The sequence below is a fragment of the Ctenopharyngodon idella genome, chromosome 7 (assembly GCF_019924925.1).
Source record: "Ctenopharyngodon idella isolate HZGC_01 chromosome 7, HZGC01, whole genome shotgun sequence".
NCBI lineage: Eukaryota > Metazoa > Chordata > Actinopteri > Cypriniformes > Xenocyprididae > Ctenopharyngodon > Ctenopharyngodon idella.
In genome coordinates, this window is record NC_067226.1 from 47,798,014 (window position 1) to 47,820,268 (window position 22,255).

General features: G+C 37.6%; 1 protein-coding gene and 1 long non-coding RNA gene across 8 annotated transcripts in view; both read left to right on the forward strand.

The window, feature by feature from the left end:
- Positions 1 to 22,255, forward strand: part of LOC127516451 (cadherin-4) — a 60,853-nt gene that overhangs the window by 8,705 nt on the left and 29,893 nt on the right. For 2 of the 7 annotated variants that reach the window (XM_051901103.1, XM_051901101.1), the window contains exons 5-13: positions 12,670 to 12,825; positions 13,159 to 13,303; positions 13,426 to 13,598; positions 13,683 to 13,811; positions 13,898 to 14,083; positions 14,168 to 14,412; positions 14,832 to 14,974; positions 15,051 to 15,275; positions 15,392 to 15,651. The exons of 1 other annotated variant lie outside the window; for it this stretch is intronic. In XM_051901103.1, coding sequence (XP_051757063.1) covers positions 12,670 to 12,825; positions 13,159 to 13,303; positions 13,426 to 13,598; positions 13,683 to 13,811; positions 13,898 to 14,083; positions 14,168 to 14,412; positions 14,832 to 14,974; positions 15,051 to 15,275; positions 15,392 to 15,636 — 1,647 coding nt within the window. In that variant the 3' untranslated portion in view covers positions 15,637 to 15,651. Of the gene's footprint in view, positions 1 to 12,669; positions 12,826 to 13,158; positions 13,304 to 13,425; positions 13,599 to 13,682; positions 13,812 to 13,897; positions 14,084 to 14,167; positions 14,413 to 14,831; positions 14,975 to 15,050; positions 15,276 to 15,391; positions 15,652 to 22,255 lie in introns of those variants that run through there. 4 more of the 7 variants (XM_051901102.1, XM_051901100.1, XM_051901104.1 and 1 more) reach the window with 2 other exon arrangements.
- On the forward strand, positions 858 to 10,271 carry LOC127516473 (uncharacterized). Its single transcript, XR_007930992.1, has 3 exons — positions 858 to 984; positions 5,506 to 5,642; positions 9,809 to 10,271. It is a non-coding gene; the product is annotated as an uncharacterized LOC127516473 (long non-coding RNA).

Here is a 22,255-nt window from a genome sequence, read left to right on the forward strand (position 1 = left end):
AAATCATAATTTTTTCACAATTACATGGAAACATTTCTCCATTTTCTCAACTTTAAAGGGTTAGTTCACCCAAAAATGAAAATTCGTTCATTAACTACTCACCCCTATGTTCAAACATGCTCAAGCTATTGTTTACCACAACTGATGTGAGTTGATGAATGTAACTTATATGTGAATAAAAGTCTAAATTAAATCTGTTCAGTTTATAAAGGGATTGTGTCTCTTCAGAAAAATTCAGCTAAACCGCTCAATTAATACGGATTAGTTTTACGATCTCTTTCAGGTTATACAGTAAATCCCATTCCAATTCATGAGATATCTTCTCTCATTTAACCAGAAAACCCCCTGTTTCAAATATAACATGCAAAATGAGATATTCTACAATAAAACGTCTGATAAAGCACATACCAGCACATTGCCATTAAACATAACATAAACAAAGGCACTTACACTGAATGTATCTATCTTGATCCTCAAAATAGGGCATTTGAAGACATGGCAAAAGCTAAAGCTAGCTCCCTGTGGTGATGGGCACTGCTTCATGAAACTTCAAAACCTTCAAGGTTTAGTTCACCCAAAAATGAAAATTCTGCAACAATGCCAGCTCTCTCACAAAACGCATTCATCGTGATGCTCTTGTGAACACTCACGCATGTGCATTAAGTTGACGCGCAAGTCTGAACACAAAACACATGCGTCGTGAAGCTCTCGTGAACGCGTTGCAGATCAATATTTTTGTAAGTAGAGTGGTAAATAATGTTTTTTTGCGCAAACAAAGCACTCACGTTGCTTCATAAAATTGAGTTTAAGCCACTGGAGTCACATGTACTCTATTGATGTCTTTTTCCTACCTTTCAGGACCTTGGAGGGGAAGTTGTATTAGATCTCTATGGAGAGACAGAAACCTCTCAGATTTCATCAAAAATATCTTAATTTGTGTTCTGAAGATGAATGAAGGTCTTACGGATGTGGAACGACATGAGGGTGAGTAATTAATGACATAGAGAAATGGACAATAAGGCCCATCAAGCACAAAGCTCACGTCTTGGGCAATGCCGTCCGCTTCCCGCGAAGGAACAGACTTTCCTCCAGCGTCAGGCCGCCGTAGCAGGCCCTCAGCAAGCCATCCTGTAGATTCAGTCCCGGCCAGCTCACACTCTCCACCCATGTCGGGTCAAACCCATAAGAACACAGCTCAAATACTTCTCGGTTTCTGTCTCTGGTAGAATTTAGCATCGCTTTCAGTCGCTAAATCACAAGCACAGTTTATGCCATCGGGATACTAAATTTTGATCGGGGGAATATACATTTTAAACTGTTTCTGTACAAGTGATTTGCCGTTCTAAACTAACGTGCTGCTTCCTTGTAGCTTAAACCCATTCAAACAGTAACTCGCACATTACGTACGGATCGCATGCACAGTCGCACAAAGAATCATTAAGCACTTACTGTCAATGCTGTCCTGCGATTTATCAACAAAATCGCTTAGAAACTGAAAATTACATATATGTATTTCTGTTTTGAAGTAATTTAAATACACAGCTTCACTATTGGTTAAGAGACACTGCACAGACTGGTAGAACAAATTCATACACGCAATCATTCTCACTAATGCATTAAAATAAATATAATCTTCAACTTCATCTGTATCTAAATTTGAGTGAATAGATATTGGAAAGTAATGTAACGGCCTATAAACAGATAACTGATGAAAATAAACTGTTATGTTGAGTAATTTCCAGATCAGGATAAGTATGAGTAGAAAAATAAATTAAATAAATTAATTATGTTTTCGTGGCAAAAGTTTAGTGACCCTTTAGTGATTGTCGAACACAACTAAATAAATTCAAGGTGCATATTTTATTATGCAAAGTGTTTTGTCTTCTACCATAAGCAAGTCTCTTTTGAACTTCACTAAATGAATGCGTGTGCCACTCAAACCAGCAACAGTTAAAGGAACAAACGCTCATCTAAATCAGACTGTACTTTGCCGTTTGATGATCTTCCAACATCAGACAACGATTACAGTATGAATCCGATCCGTCAGAGGTGAATACTTTAAGAAAGGTGAAGCACTTCGAGAAAACCAATGGGGGAAAAAAATATTTACAAATACTTACAAAATGTTTAATAATCAATCTCTGAGCCTCGCATGTTTTCCCCTGAGCTCGGGATTCCAGTCATCCAGGATAAAACCACGAGTCCAGCTGCATTCATTAAATTCTGGGCATTGACTTAGATATAGTTCATTTCCAGGCCTCACTGCACACACACAAAAAAATCGATAGGATATTTCTGGTCGTGTCCACCTTCCTAGACAGTCCAAACTGTTCTTAATGCGAAATGCTATCTTTGCTCGGCCTCTTAAACTTTACAATGCGCATAATCCTTTCATCTCACATCTCCTCTACCTCGCGTTTCGATTCACACACTAGAAGACGAGTGTCGGGCCGCATCCCAGATTACACCGCTGCCAGGCCCCACTCTCCTCCTCCCTCCACACACACCATGGCTTTTCCCGGCTCCGCACCCCATTCAAAATGCTTTCCCCCTAGCGTGAGGTTGAGGTCAGCCATTTCATCCCACCGTCTCAAAACCTCCCCATTGTCTGTGGCCTGCAGCTCCTAGCATGAGGCTGCCTTCGCTAGCGACGCAGGCCCAGATAACACTTCCTTCTCCTCCCGCTGCCTCTAACCTTTTCCCCTACCAGTGGCCTACAGCTCCTTCAGCGGACCCTATCGTGAGGATGCCTCCGCTAGCAGTGCAGGCCCAGTCATCAGTCTCAAAATCTCTTTTTGTGCTGGTCTACAGCTCCAACCACAGACCTTAGCTTGAGCATGCCTCCGCTAACGGCGCAGATCCAGATGGCCTATTTTCCACCCCAGCTTTCTTCTTCCTTTACCTTCCACGTTACAACTCAAGCACCAGGGGCCGACCCAAGCGTGAGGCTGCCTCCTCAAACAACTTTGGCCCCTGCGCTTCCCCCTCCTATCTCTCTTCCACAGGATAGATCGTAATTTTCCCTCTTTTCTGCAACACAGATGCCCATACCAACGAATGCCATCACTTTGGAACCGCCCCCTGTCGCCAGCAACATCAGAGCATAGATTTTATCAGAAATTCAGGATGCTGTTACCAGTTCCTCACTATTCAGAGTTGATCTTCCTATAAATCACTCACTATAACCTCTGCTCGACGCATCGCTTGACTCCATCCTCCAAGCTGTTTCTCTTAGAACCCTCCAATCATATCAGACCACATGGAGAAGTTTTAAGTCATTCCATATCTGACTTTTTCCCTGCTCTCCATCACCTCATTTATTTCTTATCTAAACTGCATCAAGAACCTCCAAGCTGGTTCCATTAGAGGCTACTTAAGTGGGATCCAATTCTTTAACAAATTAATTCATGGCTCAGTTTCCCCTGAGATAAATAACACACAGAACTCCCTCCTTATCAAAGATATTCAGAGATCTCAACCTACCTGCACGGATGCCAGAAAACCCATAACTTTGGACATTCTGACTAAGTGTATCTCCACCCTTCGCTTAGGCTATCACCCTACAAATTCTGCACGCACACTCTACGCAATGTTCATCTTTGCCTGCTTCGGTTTAATCAGGCACTCCAAACCCTCCATCACCTCCAATTTCAACCCAAAAGTCCATCCTACAATTTCGGATCTATCAGTTTTAGACGGCGAAACAATTTCACTAAACAATTTCACTAAGCAAAGCAAAACAAACCCCCCAAAAAAGGCCATTTCATCTATATCTTCATCTATATCTCCCGTCTGATGCTGTGAGCTGCAGGCTCCCATCAGATGCTGTATGGGCCCTCCCGGACAGATGGCTAGAATCACATTCGCCCTATTCTCCTGACAGTGGTGCTCACCCATGCGATGCCATGAGCTGCAGGCTCCCATCGGATGTACGTGGGTCTTCCCGATCAGGCGTCAGAATCGCTTATAATTCGTTCAACTGACCAGCCGGGCGTACTCCTCAGTTGACGAGAGCTACATACTCCTGTCGGATGCTATGCGGGCCCTCCCAGTTGGGTGGCTAGAATGACGTATGACCTGTTCCTGCCGGTGGGGCTCACTCGTCCAATGCCGTAGGCTGCAGGCTCCTGTCAGATGTTGCGTGGGCCCTCCCAGTCGAGCGTTTGGAATCGCTCGCACCCCCCTTCACCTGGCAGGGCTTACCTGTCCGATGCTGCAAGCTGCAGGCTTCATTTTGGCCTAATTTTGCTCTAAATGACGTCACACCAGTTTGTTCTTTGATTTCGCTTGAAGTAAATTGGGGCCTTAAAACAGAACACCTGGATAGACTTCCAGCTGAAATTGCAATGAGCTGTGGTTGTAATGATTATTATTTAATTTTCTGCTAAGATTTTCTATATTTCAAAACAATTCCTGTTGAAATGCATGAAATTTGCCAGAATTCAGTTTTGAATGTGTTTTTAACAATTCTGAAAGCAGTGTGTTAGCATTTGAAAAATGTGCTGCACATATATAGTGTTTTTCATGTAATGGAGTATGAATGACAAAAGAAGATGTGGTCATTGAATGCATTTTGTGTGAAAGCAATGAAAAATTGTTTACAGCTTGGTCTGCATTCTGTTTGTGTCTGTATGTGTGTGTACTTGTTTAATCTACATTGTGAGGACCAAATGTCCCCACAAAGAATTTGTTTAAATTAAAATGTAAATGTTTTCTGTGAGGGTTATGTTTAGGGATAGGGTTAGGGGATAGAAAATATCATTAGTTCAGTATAAAAACATTATGCCTATAGAGAGTCTACATAATGTATGAATGAATGAATGAAGCATTTATATATTGCTTTTATAATATACTATTATACACCTAAAGTGCTTTATAATCATATCAGGGGTCTCTCCTCACCCACCACCAGTGTGCAAGAAAACATTTGGATGATGTGACGGCAGTCAAAGTTTATCACCACACACCGGCTATAGAAGAAGAGGAGAGAAAGTGATAGAGCCAGTTCAAATGATGGGGATTATTAGGAGGCCATTATTATTAAGGGCCAAAAGAGAGAATTTAGCCAGGACATCGGGGTTACACCACTGTTCTTTACAAGAAGTGTCATGGGATTTTTTGGCTGAGTCAGGACACCAGTTTAATGTCTCATCCAAAGGACGGTGCTTTTTACAGCATAGTGTCTCTATCACTTTACTGGGACATTAGGACCCACACAGACCACAGGGTAAAAACACCCCTGCTGGCCTCATTAACATTTATGGTGTGTGTGAGACATTTTTTTGCAGTTTGTGAACACTCAGCAAGATCAAGAACAAGAGATAAGCATGAGGTTTTGGAAGTGTGACTAGCAGTGTTACAAGTGTGATCTGTTTGTGCTAAGAGAAAATGTACACTTCACCTGCAGAAGTGCACAAAATGTTCTATCATTCTGTTTTGAATGTGTTTTATCAGTTTGGAAAGTAGTGTGTTAACATTTGACAAAATGCTGCAAATATTTTTCAGGTGGTGGAGTATGAATGACAAAAGTGTTCATGGATTTTGGGAGGTGCGGTTCTCACAGACTTCTGTTTTGCTGACTGAGTTTTGACAGTGGATTCAGTTTTGTCCAGTGCGTGTTAGCAACTGAAAAAATAAAAAAGGTGAGAATAACAGTTTGGCTAAGATTCGTATCATGATGGTATAGCAGACTGTATATAGATTGTAAACTGTTGTTTTGACCAGAATGTTCCCTTTCATGGGAACATCGACGCTGCGTCGAACGCATTGAGGTGATCCCAATTGATCCCTATTCAGGGAACCAGGGTTACAAACGTAACCCGAGACGTTTTGTGTAGGCAAATAGCGGTAAATAATGTGTAAGTAGTGTAAATGTTTTTATTTTTTCCACCTTTGTCACCATTAGTACAACACTGTTCAAAAGCACTTTTAAGCTTTTTTTGGACTTACACAAATAAAACACTCTGTGGAAATATATCACTTATTTCACCAGGTGAAAAATATATGAGCCCAGAAACTGCCCTTGAGGTTATTGAAAATGCTAACAGATGCAGCTTTCTTAAGATATCATAGACATCTTTGGTTCCAGTCAAGTCATAAAAATATACTGTATTAAATTGTGAATACTGATATACTGTACCCTTCGTTCACTGACAAATGCAGGTAGTTTAAATTTTGAGTTATTTATTTTCTACCAAATATATATTTGGAAGCACATTACATCACTTCATATGCCACACCCTTAGACAACTCCACCCCCTAAAAAGATAATGAAGTAATACTCGAAGGACCTTTCGAACCATTTTGATTCGAATGGAGGCAATGAAGATTATGCGAATGGGAGTTCTTATTCTCCTTTGTAAGGTAGGATTTTATTCAGGGCTGATTTTATTCGTGTCTGATAGTGCTCATCATGTTACTTATATTTATTTCTTGAGAAGCTGATTTTATCTTTTAACACTTTAGAATAATGGTCTGTCATTAATAAGTAACTATGTAGGAAGTAATGCAGGACTAATGAGTAGTACTACATTAACACTTCAGCTACTACTATTAACTAATATAGAAACAAGCTTAACTAATCAGTAAGCAATATCAAATTTAGAAGATAGTTCCTTATTAGCTAATCAATAAATACCTAATGAGATTAGCATTATTAATAACTATTAACTAACTGACAAATTGTAACGAACATTATCGTGTGTCTGAGACGTAATCAGTCATCATTTTTACTCTGAATACAGTCATAAAATGCATCACTAATTACTCAAGTGTTACCTAGTCACTATGCAGTAACTACTAGTGATCAGGACCATTATTTTAAAGAGAAAAAACATCTTTTTCACTTTAAAATAATGGTCCGGATCACTAGTACTTCTTGAAGAATGACTAGGAAATAAGTGATGCATTTTATGACCATGTTCCGAGTAAATAAGGACAATCTTCAAGAACTACTATTGATCTGGACCGTTATTTTAAAAGTGAAAAAGATGTGGTTCTGGGGCCGTATTCACAAAACATTTTATCTTACCACTAAGAGTTCTCCTAAATAGCAGTAAAAGCTCTTGGCTAAGAGTTTCCTCTTAAAACCTATTCACAAAGCTGCTGAGACCAACTTTTACTAAGAAATAGAGAGAAGTATTAAGCTAAGAGAAAGGGCGGGGTTGACTAGTGATTGGCTGATGGGGAGGAGTCTCTGTCAATGATTTAATCATAGAAATATTGTAGAATGAGGTATCATGTTTCCATATTAAAATAAAGGTTTTAAAATACAAATGTTGCCCTATTCACAAAGATTTTTGTTTAATAAAAATGTTGCTATATTCAAATAAAGGTTTTAAAATGTAGGCTAAGTGTCAATAATTAAACTAGTATATGTTCAGTTAATTGTCAGCTCTACATGTCTGCGTCTCGAGAGATTCAGAATTCAAGCGACAAATTATGTTTTATAAACAAAGTTTATGGTTAACGCATTCTAATGGTCTTTCTAATCAGCTCGAGTGGAGGTATATATACACAGACGAGAGTCGACTCACCTATAGTTACCTCGACAGTTTTCTGCATCCCTCCGCCACCCCATTCCTCACTCTCGGCTGCGATAGGAGGCAGAACTCTGGGTTTGGGCTAAATTCCAAGCTCGGAGCCCTCCATCCCCTTGGACAGCACGCCAAATACACTTATTATATATTTGTTCCGCACCCAAGGCTCTATCGCTATTGCCTAATGGTGTTCAGTGTCTTTGGGTGGATTAGGATTGTTTTCGATTTGGTCTTAGTGATTTTCCTTAGTAATTAGAGTCCTCTTGACTACTCCTAACGTTTCACAGATTTAGGAGCTAGTTTTAGTGCTGAAATGCTTTGCGAAATACTCTTAGAACAAACATTTAGGAGTCCTAAAATTAGGACTGACACGGACATTATTTTTAAGAGTTTCTCCTAAATCGGCAAGTTAGGAGCTACTTTTAGCCTTAAGATGTTTTGTGAATACGACCCCTGATCACTAGTAGTTCCTGCATAGTGACTAGGTAACACTTGAGTAATTAGTGATGCATTTCATGACCACGTTGAGAGTAAAAAAATATAATTGCTCACATCTCAGACACTTTAATGTTGTGATTATTAATTAATTAGTAATTCTTTTTTAATTTGTCATAGTTACCTATTATTTCTTAATGATGCCAATCTCATTCTGTAATTACTGATTAGCTAATAAGGCTGATTAGTTAAGCTTGTTTCTATATTATTTAATAGTAGTAGCTGAAGTGTTAAAGAAGTACTACTGATTTGTCCTGCATTACTTCCTGCATGGTTACTTATTAATGACGGACCATTATTCTAAAGTGTTACCAATAAAGTTGAGAGCTAGTAAGTATTAAAAAGTAGCATAACATCTACAACCAAAAACCAATATCAAATAATGTCGTCTGTTGCTGCTGCCACTTTTAAAGGAACACTCCACTTTTTTTGAAAATAGGCTCATTTTCCAACTCCCCTAGAGTTAAACAGTTGAGTTTTACCGTTTTCGAATCCATTCAGCCGATCTCCGGGTCTGGCGGTACCACTTTTAGCATAGCTTAGCATAGTTCATTAAATCTGATTAAACCGTTAGCATCTCGTTAAAAAATGACCAAAGAGTTTCGATATTTTTCCTATTTAAAACTTGACTCTTCTGTAGTTACATCATTGCGCCTGCTGCAGCCATGGTACGACAGCAAAGTTCCTTGATCATTACGCCGGAATGACAGTATAGTTCCTAGCCATATCGGCCTAGAAAATCGCAACTTTTCATTTTCCGTCGGTCTTAGTACACGATGTAACTACAGAAGAGTCAAGTTTTAAATAGGAAAAATATCGAAACTCTTTGGTCATTTTTTAAGGACATGCTAACGGTCTAATCAGATTCAATGAACTATGCTAAGCTATGCTAAAAGTGGTACCGCCAGACCCGGAGATCGGCTGAATGGATTTGAAAATGATAAAACTCAACTGTTTAACTCTAGGGGAGTTGGAAAATGAGCCTATTTTCAAAAAAAGTGGAGTGTTCCTTTAAGTCACTTTTATGTTGCAGGGGTTGATTGTATCGAAACTAACAGGCTTTTGTTTTGTTTTTTTCTTTTGTCATATTAAGATCATATTAAAGCTTTTTTTAACTACCTCATCTTTTAAAATGCCTTTCAGAGATTTTATTGATTTATCATTGTCCAGGCAAAAACTGTAAATCTAAAAACATGCAAAAATCTATAATATTCATTTTATAACCTATATTTTAATAAGTGCTTACACATGATTTCTGAAACTATTGCTCCTTTTCTCTAAACTCTACAAACAAAACCCCAAAACACATTTTAACTTCTCAAAATGGTGTTTTTGCATCAGTTTACATACAAGCCAAATGATTATCCATGTACACACCAACTGACTAATGTAAAACAGCGCTCTTGTGTCTTTTGGATCTTTGGTGTGCACGGCTGTCTGACATCACTCACACATACATGACTGCGCACAAATACTGCAGATACTGTATGTATGCATTTTTGTATCATGTTAGATCTGAAAAAAAAAAAAAAAGTATGTAAATGTGCAAATTGGCCTATAGGTTCATATAGTTTTGGTGGTGTTTGTCTGAGTGAGAAAAGAATTGATGTAATTTGAAAGATGTCATTGAATACATTTTGTGCCAAAGCAATGATAAATGATTCACAGTTTAGCCGACATAGACTGCTGTTGTGCTGGAAGTGATTAAATAATCAAAATACCTTAAATTTCAAGTATATATAAATTGCTTAAAGTAATTTAATGTTTCAATTTAGGTCTTTTTGTGTGAATACGCAGAGGGGTCTTCATGTACTCCTGGCTTCGAGACGGAGTTGCTGGTGTTTAAAGTGCACAGAGATCACCTTCACCAAGGAAGAAGACTAGGAAGAGGTAAGCTGTGTTCACAAATCACTGTAAACAAAACACTGAAGCAACTTAACATTGAGAGATTTTGTTTAAATATTTGGTAACACTTTCTATGAAGACCACGTTTATAATGAATTATAGCCCCATTTATACTTATTTATAAGTAAGTATTACTATTCTAAAAATGTATTTATAAAGACTCATTAAGAGCTATACTGAATTATCTGTTATAGTTACATTTATATTATTTTTATAATTACTTATAAGTTAGGTAGGGTGCTGGTACTTTTAACAACACCATTTCAGACCATCTTCACACCTGGAGGTTGTTCCTATGGCATTAGCTACTGACACAGCATAGATCTTTCAAGATGCTTTATTGTGCCAATTGAATCTCTTTTTCTGACAGTAATTTTTAATACATGCGACGAAAGAACAGGAACGCTCTTTCAGTCCTCTGACGAGTGGTTTGATGTGGACACGGATGGGACTGTAACGCTGAAGAGACAAGTGACTCTTCATGAAGGTCACAAGGTGTTTTCTGTGCACGCTTGGGACTCCAGTGGCAAGAAGCACACGGTCTCTGTCAGAGTTGAGCGTGTCCACCATCATGAGGACCATCACATGGACACGGTCATGAACATCTCCTCTCCACAGGTACAGACAAGAAACTGCTGTCAGTACAGTACAAGCCTGACCTCTGTTGGACATTTCAGTTTTTATATGTGCTTGGAGGCGTGTGTTAAATTCATGAAATTTCTCATCTCTACTAGTGAATGTAATGTGTCGCAGCCCTTTCTGATAAGACTCATAAACACAAAATGAGTCTGTTGATGTTTAGCGAGACTAAGAAAATTCATGTCCAACACCTGTAATATCATCACTGGCGCCCCCCAGGGGTGTGCTCTCTCCCCACTGTTCTTCTCCTTCTACACCAACGACGGCACTGCAAAAGATCCCTCTGTCAAGCTCCTGATGTTTTTGGATGACCTGAAGAAGGAGGACAGGAGCTGCTTTTGCAGTCGTAGAGTCTGTCCTTTGCACTTCAATAACTGTCTGGTTCGGCTCGGCTACCAAATCAGACCTCAGTGGCCTGTTGCATGAAGCTAGTTGAACAAATTCTGAGTTTCAGAGTAGGTTTGGAGTTGACAAATCCAGATAAATCCAACCTGGTTTAGATCAGGATCAACTGTTGCACAACGCTCGGTATAAACTTTCTCTGTCAACTCAGGTTTAATCCAGAGTTTGCAAAGCGCGTGCACCTGAAAGTGTGACACGTGCGGCAAACAGCCAATCACACGGAACAAGGAGAATGTAAGTTTAATTCACTTCTCGTGAGAGAGCCGCGCAATTCATGTCGCTTCCAAAGATTAAGAGATCGTTATGAAAAATATGAAATAAAACACATTTACAAAGCAGGAATAAACACTGATGCAGTGAAAGTTTGAGAAGGCAGCTGAAAGAAAATATCTGACTATATCAATGTGAATCAAACAAATAGACCAAATAATTAATATAGTTTCACAAAGAGCTCAAAAGAATACATGTAAACTTAACCTGTTTAAAAGCTTTATATATTATGCATGTATTATATTTATTTTAATTTAAAAGCAAAGTTTAATATTGCCAATTAATATGATCGGCCTAATTATATGAATATGTCATGAATTATTCATCATTTTAATTTATTTAATATAAATATAATGAATAATTAAGAGCAACTGTTGAGAAATTTTGTCTCTAAAATGTTTTCACTATAAACTGATTTAATTTGGAGCGAGAGATACAGGAGGAGTGGCTTTATTGCATCAGATACGTGTCACTTTACTCACAGCTGATTGGTCGAGTTTGGGTTTGTGATCTCTAACCCAGAATAAAACCTGCTCCAGAGCAGGGTAGCCGTGTAGTGTTAGTTACCATAGCAACAAACCCCGCTAAAAACCAATCCACCTTCATAAACCTGAAAAACCAGAGTTTGCTCAAACTAATCTTGAACTTACCTGGGTAGAAACTGAAACTGGCTTTGTGCAACAGGCCACAGAAGATTACAGTGGATAGTCTGGACTGCCGGGAGAATCATTGGTACACCCTTTCCCACTCTCCAAGAACTGTACTCATCCAGAGTGAGTAACAGGGCTGTCAATCACTCCAGACCCCTCACATCCAGGCCACTTTGGGAAATAAACATGCAATACACAACACTATTTATGCTTACATTTATTTAGCATATCACACCTATTATTCACATTCCCTTGCATTTGTATATAACATACCTGTACATATGTTGCATATTGTCTATTTTGTATATTGTGTATTTTTATATATATATCTATTTTTATTTGCTTACTTTATTTTTATTATTTGTGTCTTGTTGCTGTCATTCTGTCTGTACTCTGAAGCTTCTGTCACCAAGACAAATCCCTTATGTGTGTGAAAGCATACTTGGCAATAAAGTTCATTCTGATTCTGATTCTGTGCTGTATTTAATTTTAAACAAAAATGTTTTGTTGCTCAGTGTCTTTTACTTTTTCAGATGGAATCTTCCTCTGACGATCTGGTTCTGATGTTTCCAAAGCCTTCGACGGGTTTAAAGAGAGCAAAGAGAGGTTGGGTTATTCCTCCATTCAATGTAATAGAGAATAGCAGAGGTCCTTTCCCAATAAAGCTGGTCCAGGTGAGTGAAAGTCATGAAGGGAATGTTCAGAATTAGATGAAGAGAAAGAGGTTTATCTGTTATTGACTTTGTTCTCTTATTTCTTTCTGTATTTAGATAAAGTCAGAAAAGTCTAGTGAAGCTCAGATGCAATACAGTATCACAGGTGAAGGAGCAGATCTGGACCCTAAGGGGACTTTTATTATAGAAACATTTTCAGGGAATCTGTTTGTGACTCGACCACTCGACAGAGAAAGAAAAGCTTCATACAGAGTAAGTTGATTTTTTTTTTCAATAGTTTAGTGTATTTCAGTGTTGGATTGTCTGCTCATTCTTACGTCTTTGAAAGCTAAGATAAAAAGTATAAAGTATCAGATAAAAAGTCCCAGTGAAATGACTTGACAGTTTTCTTTTCACGTGTTTGCACTTTTATTGTAATTTGTATATTCTAAAAAATAAGTCAGTTTTAGGACTACACTTCCATATTGATGTGTCAAAGCTAACAGACATGAACTAAAAGACACAACTCTAAATTTGATTGATTGTGTTCAAACAACCTCAGATATTTGTATCTTAACATGCCTGTATTTCTTCTCTTGTCTTTAGATTATAGCTCATGCTACTGGAGTTGATGTGAATATAGAAGACAAGCCGATGGAAATTATTGTACATGTGCTGGACCAAAATGATAATTATCCTGTTTTTACTCAAAATCCATTTAATGGAAATGTCCCTGAAGCTGCTGAAATAGGTAGGTGTATGGTGCAGTTTCTCAGTGAAAAGGTTTTTAGCGTTTTTTTTTTTTTTTTTTTTTTTTAAAATGTCTCTTCAGCTCGTACCTCCTAATCAGTCTTTATTCTTCTCTCACTGAAGGTCATGAGTTTATGACAGTCACAGCCACTGATGCAGATGATCCAAATACTGACAATGGTGTGATCAGTTACTCAATTGTCAAGCAAGATCCAGAATTGCCAAAACCAAACATGTTTGAAATCAACTCTGTTACTGGAGGAATTCGTGTGAATTCTGTAGGCTTGGACAAAGAGGTGAGAAATCTGATGAATGGATCTCACAGTGATGAAGAATGATTTAATGTAAACAAACTCACCTGAAAACATCTTCCCTTTTAGAAATGGTCCAAATACACTTTGACAGTTGTGGCTACTGACATGGAAGGAAGAGGTTATTCAACCACTGGCACAGCTGTTATTACTGTGACTGACAGCAATGATAACGCACCTCAGTTTGAGCAAACCTCGGTAATGTGTATTGATATATTCAGAGTGTTTTAATATAAGTGTTTTAACTTTAATACTCATACGCACCATACATCTCTTTGTTTTAGCAAACTGTATCTGTCCCAGAGAATAAAGTAGGGGCTGTAGTGGCCAAACTTGCAGTTACTGATGAAGATGAAGAGGGATCTCCTGCCTGGTCAACCAAATATCGGATTATTAGCGGTGACAAGGGTGGGTTTTTCAATGTCAGTACTGGACCCAGCCGGCTAGAGGGCATCATCACCACTGCAAAGGTACTGTGTGTTGCTCATGTGTTTGCACAGGCGATTGGTTGTGATGATTTAACTTTAGTAAAAGACACTTTCTTTTCCATTCAGCCTCTGGACTTTGAGAAGAACAAGCAATACATTCTGTCTGTGATTGTTGAGAACGATGAGCCGTTCGTCGGTGCTTTGGCCACTTCCACTGCCACAGTCACGGTGAATGTAGAAGATGTGAATGAGCCTCCAGAGTTTAATCCAAAGGAGAAGATTATTTACAAACCTGAAGATTCACCGATTGATACTGAATTGGTTTCTTATACAGCCACTGATCCAGACATTGGAAAGTCACAGAAGATAATGTAAGAAATGTTGCAAATAATTTTCCACTCCCAGACAATCAAACCAGCAAAATTTCATTATTCCATTTGAAGATTCTGACTGATTTCTCTACAGATTTCCAGATCTTGTTGAACAATAAAAATCCCATTAGACTTGAATTGATGGACATTTTTTAAATTAATTCAATGTTTGTTTGATTTGTCAAATATTTGTCAAATAGCCTCATTAGCACGAATCACTGAGAACCATCTTAGCAACTGTCTCGCAGCTAGATATCAAGGCCGATATCCCTTCCAATATCAAACCTCTTCTACACAGAATTCAAAATGCCTGTATATCTTTTGAGCTTCAAATGGTTTTAAAGACTTTGTCAAACCAGCATTAAGTTGTTCTTGCTGAACATTTCTAGTTTTAACCTGTATGTTTTGGTTCCTTCCAGGTATAAAATTGGCAATGATCCTGAAGGCTGGCTGAGTGTAAATCAAGACACTGGATTGATTAAAGTCAGGAAACTTATGGATAGAGAATCTTCCAGTGTCAAAGATGACAAATACAGAGCTATCATTTTGGCTGTGGATGATGGTAATTTGTGTTTCTTTTTTTAAGAGAAGAAATCATGCTAGCATAGCCTTTTTCTAATGTCTGTGCTTGTGTTCAGGTGATGCTCCAGCGACAGGCACTGGAACCCTGATAATTGAGTTGTCGGATGTTAATGACAACGCTCCTGTCATTAATGAAAGGATTATAAAGATTTGCAATCGTGGTTCAACCCCAGTGCTTCTCTCTATAACGGACAAAGATGGACCTCCTTATGCTGGTCCCTTTACTGTTGAGACCCAAGGAGAAACCAGTGAAAATTGGTCCGCCACAATGAATGAAACATGTGAGTAATTTCTAATGTTTTGGGGAGAAATTAATCTCATTCTTTCATATGTTCCACATTGAAATATCTGGCTGGCTTAGTATACATGTCTAAGTATTATAATGTGCCCATTTTAGCAACCGGTGTCTTTCTGAAACCGAAGTTTACATTGGAGCAGGGTGACTACAATGTTATCCTGAGAGTTTTTGATAACCACAGACTGTCTCAGGATAGCACCATTCAAGCATCTGTGTGTGACTGTGAAGGAGATGATGTCCAATGTACTGACTGTGAAAAAGCTTCTTGCTCAGCAAGCAATGCTGCCATCAATATTGCTAACATCGCTCATATTGTATTTGTCTTTTATTTTATTATTTTATGATTATTTTCATTCATTTTCTATGTAAAGTACTTTGAATTACCATTGTGTATGAAATGCGCTATATAAATAAACTTGCCTTGCCTTTTACATCTTTAGAATTCATTAGTTATTTATTCATAATTGTTCCTTTTTTTTACATTTCATGAACATTATTTTACATTTATCATATGTACATTATCTTAATATTGCTGTAATCATTGTTATGTAAAGCAGTGGTTCCCAAACCTGTCCTGAAGGACCCCCAGCACTGCACATTTTGGATGTCTCTCTCATCTATCACACCTGATTCAACTCATCAGCTACAGACTGTAAGACCTGAAGTAGGTGTGTCAGAAAAGGGCGACATACAAAATGTGCAGAGCTGGGGGTCCTTCAGGACAGGTTTGGGAACCACTGATCTACAGGATAATATACAGCCAAATTGTTAATTATATAGTTTTATTATTATTATTATTGTTTTTGTACTGTTTTCACAAGTAATTGGTTTTTCACATTTTAAAAATTCTTATTTCTAATCTCACAACAGATCATCAAAAACTGTACTATTTTTTTTCAGAATATTTTATTACAAGATTCAAAATCACAATGTAACTTTTTCACTCTTTTAATGTTTAATCTTTAATTACCTTTCTTATAAAGTAGTTGCCTTTCATAATGTTATGAACATTAAACTTTCTCATTTGCATCTGTTGTTGTTTACTTGAATACATTTGACTCAATTAACTGATCGTTTAATCAGTGAATCATTTAGTATATCTATACTAAATATATAGGTTTTATAGAACTGATTTGCAAATTCCAAAACAGATAACCAAATAATAAATCTTGGTTCAAGTATAAGAGATTTATCTCAGGTGACAACACCAATGTTCAAATTGTGTGTGTGTGTGTGTGTGTGTGTGTGTGTGTGTGCTTGTTTTAGTGATTTATGAGGACAAAATTTGTATAATGACATGGGTATTACACTGGTATTATGACATAAACATGAAATATGAGGACATTTCATGAGTCCTCATATTTAAAATAGCTTTAAAAACATCCTAAACAATGTTTTATTAAAAATGTAAAAATGCAGACAGTTGTCTGTGATGGGTAGGTTTAGGGTTAGGGGTAATGTAGGGGGAGAGAATATACAGCTTGTACAGTATAAAAACCATTACGCCTATGGAGAGTCCTCACTTTGATAGCAAAACAAACCTGTGTGTGTGTGTGTGTGTGTGTGTGTGTGTGTGTGTGTGTGCGTGTGTGTGTGTGTGTGTGTGTGCAGAGAGAGAGCACATAACATTTGCATTTGTGAGCATCAATCAGAAGGGAGAGGAAACAATCAATATATATATTGTAAAACTTTACAGTATAGTAAATTGTTTTACAGAGACATTTCTTAAAACCTTCATCCATGTTAACTTTAAACAGTACCAAATCTTCTACTATACTCGCAAAAACCCTGACTCTTCTGACAAAATCAACATTTGCCTCAAAACCATTTAATGTGTGCTCAAAATTAAACAAGGCTTTCAGATCATAGACACGCTACAGAGCATTCAGTAGGCACTACATGAAAATAATAATAATAATAATTTGGGTAACAATTTAGAATACTGATCCTTCGTTAATGAATAACTACACAGGAACAAATAAGTAATGCATTATTAACACTCTATTAACTACTATTAACTAACAAGAAACTGATTAGTGAATTAGTAAGTAATAGTGGTCAGTTGAAGGTGGTCGTTCACTATTAGCTAATCAGTAATTACCTTTTCTTTCATACCTCCCAGAGAACTACTAAGAACTACTATATACAGGTTCATAATTAATGTGAATAATGCATAATGTATAATTAATTCTAAAGTGAAGATCATGGTAACCCACTAGTAATGACTGAAGTATTACCAAATCCTTAAGAAGGAATTACTAAAAAAATCTGGATCAGTATAAAATGAAAAACATGATAACTCTCTAGTAACTACTGGAGTCATTGTAAACTTTTGAGGTTTTTGTAAAGTATTGGATAGTAATAACTCAAGAGTTACTAATTAATTCTAAAGGAACTTCTACTTATTTGGATCAGTATTCTAAATGGTAACCCACTAGTAATTACTTAAAGGGATAGTTTACCCAAAAATGAAAATAATCCCATGATTTACTCACCCTCAAGCAATCCTAGGTTTATATGACAATCTTCTTTCAGATGAACACAATCCGAGATATATTTAAAAATATCCTTAGTCCTCCAAGGTTTATAATGGTTGTGAATGGTAACTCAGATTCTGAAGAAAATGCATCCATCCATAAAAAAAAGTAATCCATACGGCTCCAGGGGGTTAATAGAGGCCTTTTGAAGCAAAGGGATGTGTTTTTGTAAGAAAAATAAAAATATAATTCAAATATACGAGCTTCCGGCAGACGACTGTACGCATATTGCGCACGTCAATTTGGGCGGAAGAGCAACCTTTGACCCGAACGCAATGACACAATGACGAACGTGGAGGCGAAGACGACAGAGCAAAACAAAACACTAGTCACAAATTAGAAGTCTAAAATGAGAAATTTTACAGAGAAATGTCAGAGGATTTCGATTTAAGAGAAGAGGAGCTTGAGTTTGTTGCCCAGCCGTATTTGTTTGAACCGTGAGAGGCGTCTGAGCTTACGATGCTCCTACATCTTGCGTCATACATCGCGACACGGGTTACTCGTTTGGTGCAAGTCAACTTGCGCATTCTGCATGTGGTCGTCCACCGGAAGCTCGTTATTCGAATTTATAAAGTTTTATATATGAATATTTTTCTTACAAAAACACATCCCTTTGCTTCAAAATGCCTTTATTAACCCCCTGGAGACGTATGGATTACTTTTTTTTATGGATGGATGCATTTTTTCTGTCTTCAGAATGTGAGTTACCATTCACAACCATTATAAACCTTGGAGGACTAGGGATATTTTTTAAATATATCTCGGATTGTGTTCATCTGAAAGAAGATTGTCATATAAACCTAGGATGGCTTGAGGGTGAGTAAATCATGGGATTATTTTTGGGTGAACTATCCTTTTAAGTGTTGCTTTCACGTATAGTTTTGGGTTTTATTTTCATGTTCATGTTTTCATGTCTTTTATTTTGTAGTTTGTTTCATGTTGCTTGTTTGTGCCATGCATCCCTTGCTCCTCATGTTCTCCCTTAGTCTATGTGTCATGTTCTCATTGGTTGGCTATGGTCATGTGTTTCTGAGTTCTGTTCTGTCATTGGTTCTCATGTTCCTTGTGTCACTTGCTCATTGGTTGCCATAGTCATGTGTTCTCTTTATTCTTGTATTTAAGCCATTGTCTTCACCATGTTGCTTTGTTGTGTACTGTTTATGTAACCCTGCTGACGGTGAGTCTTATAGTCAAGTCTGTTCAAGTCAAGTGACACTGGATTGTTACAGTTACCAAATTCATCAGAAGGAATTACTGCATAAAACTGTACAAAAATGTACAAAAACCTCAAAAGACTCCAGTAGTTACTAGATAGTTATCATGTTTCTCACTTTAGAATACTGATCCAAATAATTAGTAATTCCTTCTGAAGGATTTGGTAATACTTCAGTCATTATTAGTGGGTTACCATGACCTTTACTTTAGAATTAATTATACATAATGCATTATTCACATTAATTATGAACCTGTATATAGTAGTTCTTAGTAGTTCTCTGGGAGGTATGAAAAAAATAGTAGTTACTGATTAGCTAATAGTGAACTACCACCTTCAACTGAGCACTATTACTTACTAATTCACTAGTCAGAGTTTTTTGTTAGTTAATAGTAGTTACCAGAGTGTTAATAATGCATTACTTATTTGTTCCTGTGTAGTTATTCATTAACGAAGGATCAGTATTCTAAAGTGTTACCATAATTTGAATAAAAAAGTATAGCAATCACAAACAGTAAAGTGTGAATATATTGTGTATGGTAAGTACTGCAATACAGATTTCTGCAAAAAAAACAAAAAACAAACAAACAAACAAACAAACAACAACAACAAAAAAAACAGTAATCTATCTGCAAAAGCCCAAAGGACAAAGAAAACTCTAAATGAAAACACTTTGCAATACATTCAAATATGTTGTGCAACTGCAAAATCAAAGATGTTGAACCACTCACGTATCTAGATACCACAGTTAAAGCTGTCATTGGTTGCTGAGCCTCCTAAGGATCCTGCTGCTCTTGTTTAAACAAAACATCATGAAGACCATCCAGAAATATAAGATCAGTGTTTTATGTCCCCAGGGTTGCATGACTGTGGAGAGCCCCACTATTCTTTTACAATGATTTTCACTTTAAAATAATGGTCCGGCTCACTCCTGCAGAGTAACTAGGTAACATTTGAGTAATTATGAAGAAAATATCCCTACTTCAAACCCAACTATAATTGGGTAGAGAGTTAAATGAAATAGAAGGACTTGCAGACTGCCCACCATAATTCTGTTTACCCTGCTTCAACCCTAAAAAGGAATCCATCTAGAGAGAAGCATTTAGCCCTACTTAAAACTCCAATTAACAATTGGAGAGGACGGCAAATGAGAGCATGGGACACATTGTGTACTGCCCATCATATCTCCTATCTACCAAGTAACCAATCACATTCTACTTTAGATTCTACCATAGCAGAGAATGAGAGAATAGGATGCTCTCGCAATCTACCATCCTAACTCTTATATGTTAGCTATAACCCTGAAGAAATATACTTTCAGGAGATCAGAGCAGAGCAAGAGAGAGAGATACCAAAGATGCCAGTCTACCTCTGCTCACAACCACTGACAAACACCAGGATGTCCTCAGACACACGTCCGACCTTATCTTTGCCATACACACAAACGTGCCAGAAAGCATAAATCAGTTAAGCACTGCTCTTAGCACGCAATATGAAACAGGTGACAGCAAGAGCGATTTCAGATTCCTGTTCCAACTCAGCAACAGTTACTAAGCTACCACAAGCCAACAGAGTGTCAAAATTTTCAAAACCTCCCTTGAGAGGAGACCACAACTGACAATGTAGGGACCATATAACATGGTCCCTTTCATTCTATCAGTCTGCCTAACCTCACATAATAGCCTCTCAGTCAGTAACTCTACATTATCTCACCAATCTCTGAAGATCACACCCTCTAGAAGCATTGGAGTGAGTTTAAAAAAAGAGCAGAAAATTATTTTGTCTTTTTTTCTTAATCTTCATCACCTTCCCTTCTTAACTGTTTTATATCCTGAAGTTCTGCTTTGATTTCTGAGATATGTCTGTAAAATAATGAATATTTATTATTACTGGATGGACAGAAATTCTTCACACATTTTCTGCTTATTCTATAGTGTGAGTTAAATCTTTAACTGGGACTGCTGGACCACTTTTTGCTTCATTTTCCCCACGCTGATCTGTTTTAGATAACACCACAGAGCTCATAAAAATGAAACTGTGGTCGATCGTCTGACATAATGATTAGCCAGTCTCTTCCGGTCTAGTTTATTTAATAGCTTTGGTAAAGTTTTCACAAGCAGGTGGTAAATTTGCAAAACTCTTTGAATGCTACTAATCTCAACAGATCATCAAAATGCACTTTTCAAACATTTCACATTGAGAACATCTGATCTAGCATAAAACCTCATGGCCGTGCTGTATCATCATAACACCTTTTGCTAACACGCTGGACACACTTTATACATAATTTAATAACTTTAAACATAATGAATTATATATCACTTACAATACGTAAGTTATGTATATTTTTCAGTGTGACAAATTGGTAACAATTTATTTTACAGTCCTATTCCACATGTACATACTTATTACAGTGATTACAATAACTGTGTAATAAACCTAACCTTAACCTACATGGGTTAAGGTTAGGTTTATTACACAGTTATTGCCTTTTATTACCCTGTACTTTCTTAGGTAAGAATGCTGTAAGTACACAAGGGTGATTTGAAACATATAACGTGCATTGTATTATGCACTGCATTGTATTTTTTTTGTTTTAAAAAGTGGAATTTTTATTCAGTATACACAATCTTGATGCAATTTTTGTCATGTCACTCTATCGACCTTCGTGAAGATGCGAGGAGCCAGGGACAACCCGAAAGGGAGGACCTTGTACTGGTATGCTCAGTCCTCAACAGCAAACCGTAAAAATGGCAAGGAAGGACCAAAACTTGAAAGTACATGTCCTTCAGGTCTATCACCACAAACCAATCTTGATGTTGGACACATGAGAGCATTTATTTTTGTGTGACCATCTTAAATGGGAGCCTGTACAGGGCCCGATTCAGATTCGTCTCAACCCACCTCCTTTCTTGGGTACGAAGGGGGGGCTCTAAAACCCCTTCTTCATCTCAGACAGAGGGACAGGCTCTATCACATACTTTGCTAGGATGACAGCGATCTCCACCTAAAAGACAGCACCATTCTTGCCTCATACTGAGGTAGAAAGAACGCCGCTGTTTCTGGGTGGGCATCTGTAGAACTGAATCAGATAGCTGAACTGGATTGTTCTGATGAGCCAGTGTGATGGGCTGGAAATGACAAACAACGCATCCAGGCTCCGTATCAGTGCCACTAGCGGAACCACATCTGGTGCACACAAGGTGGGTAGTT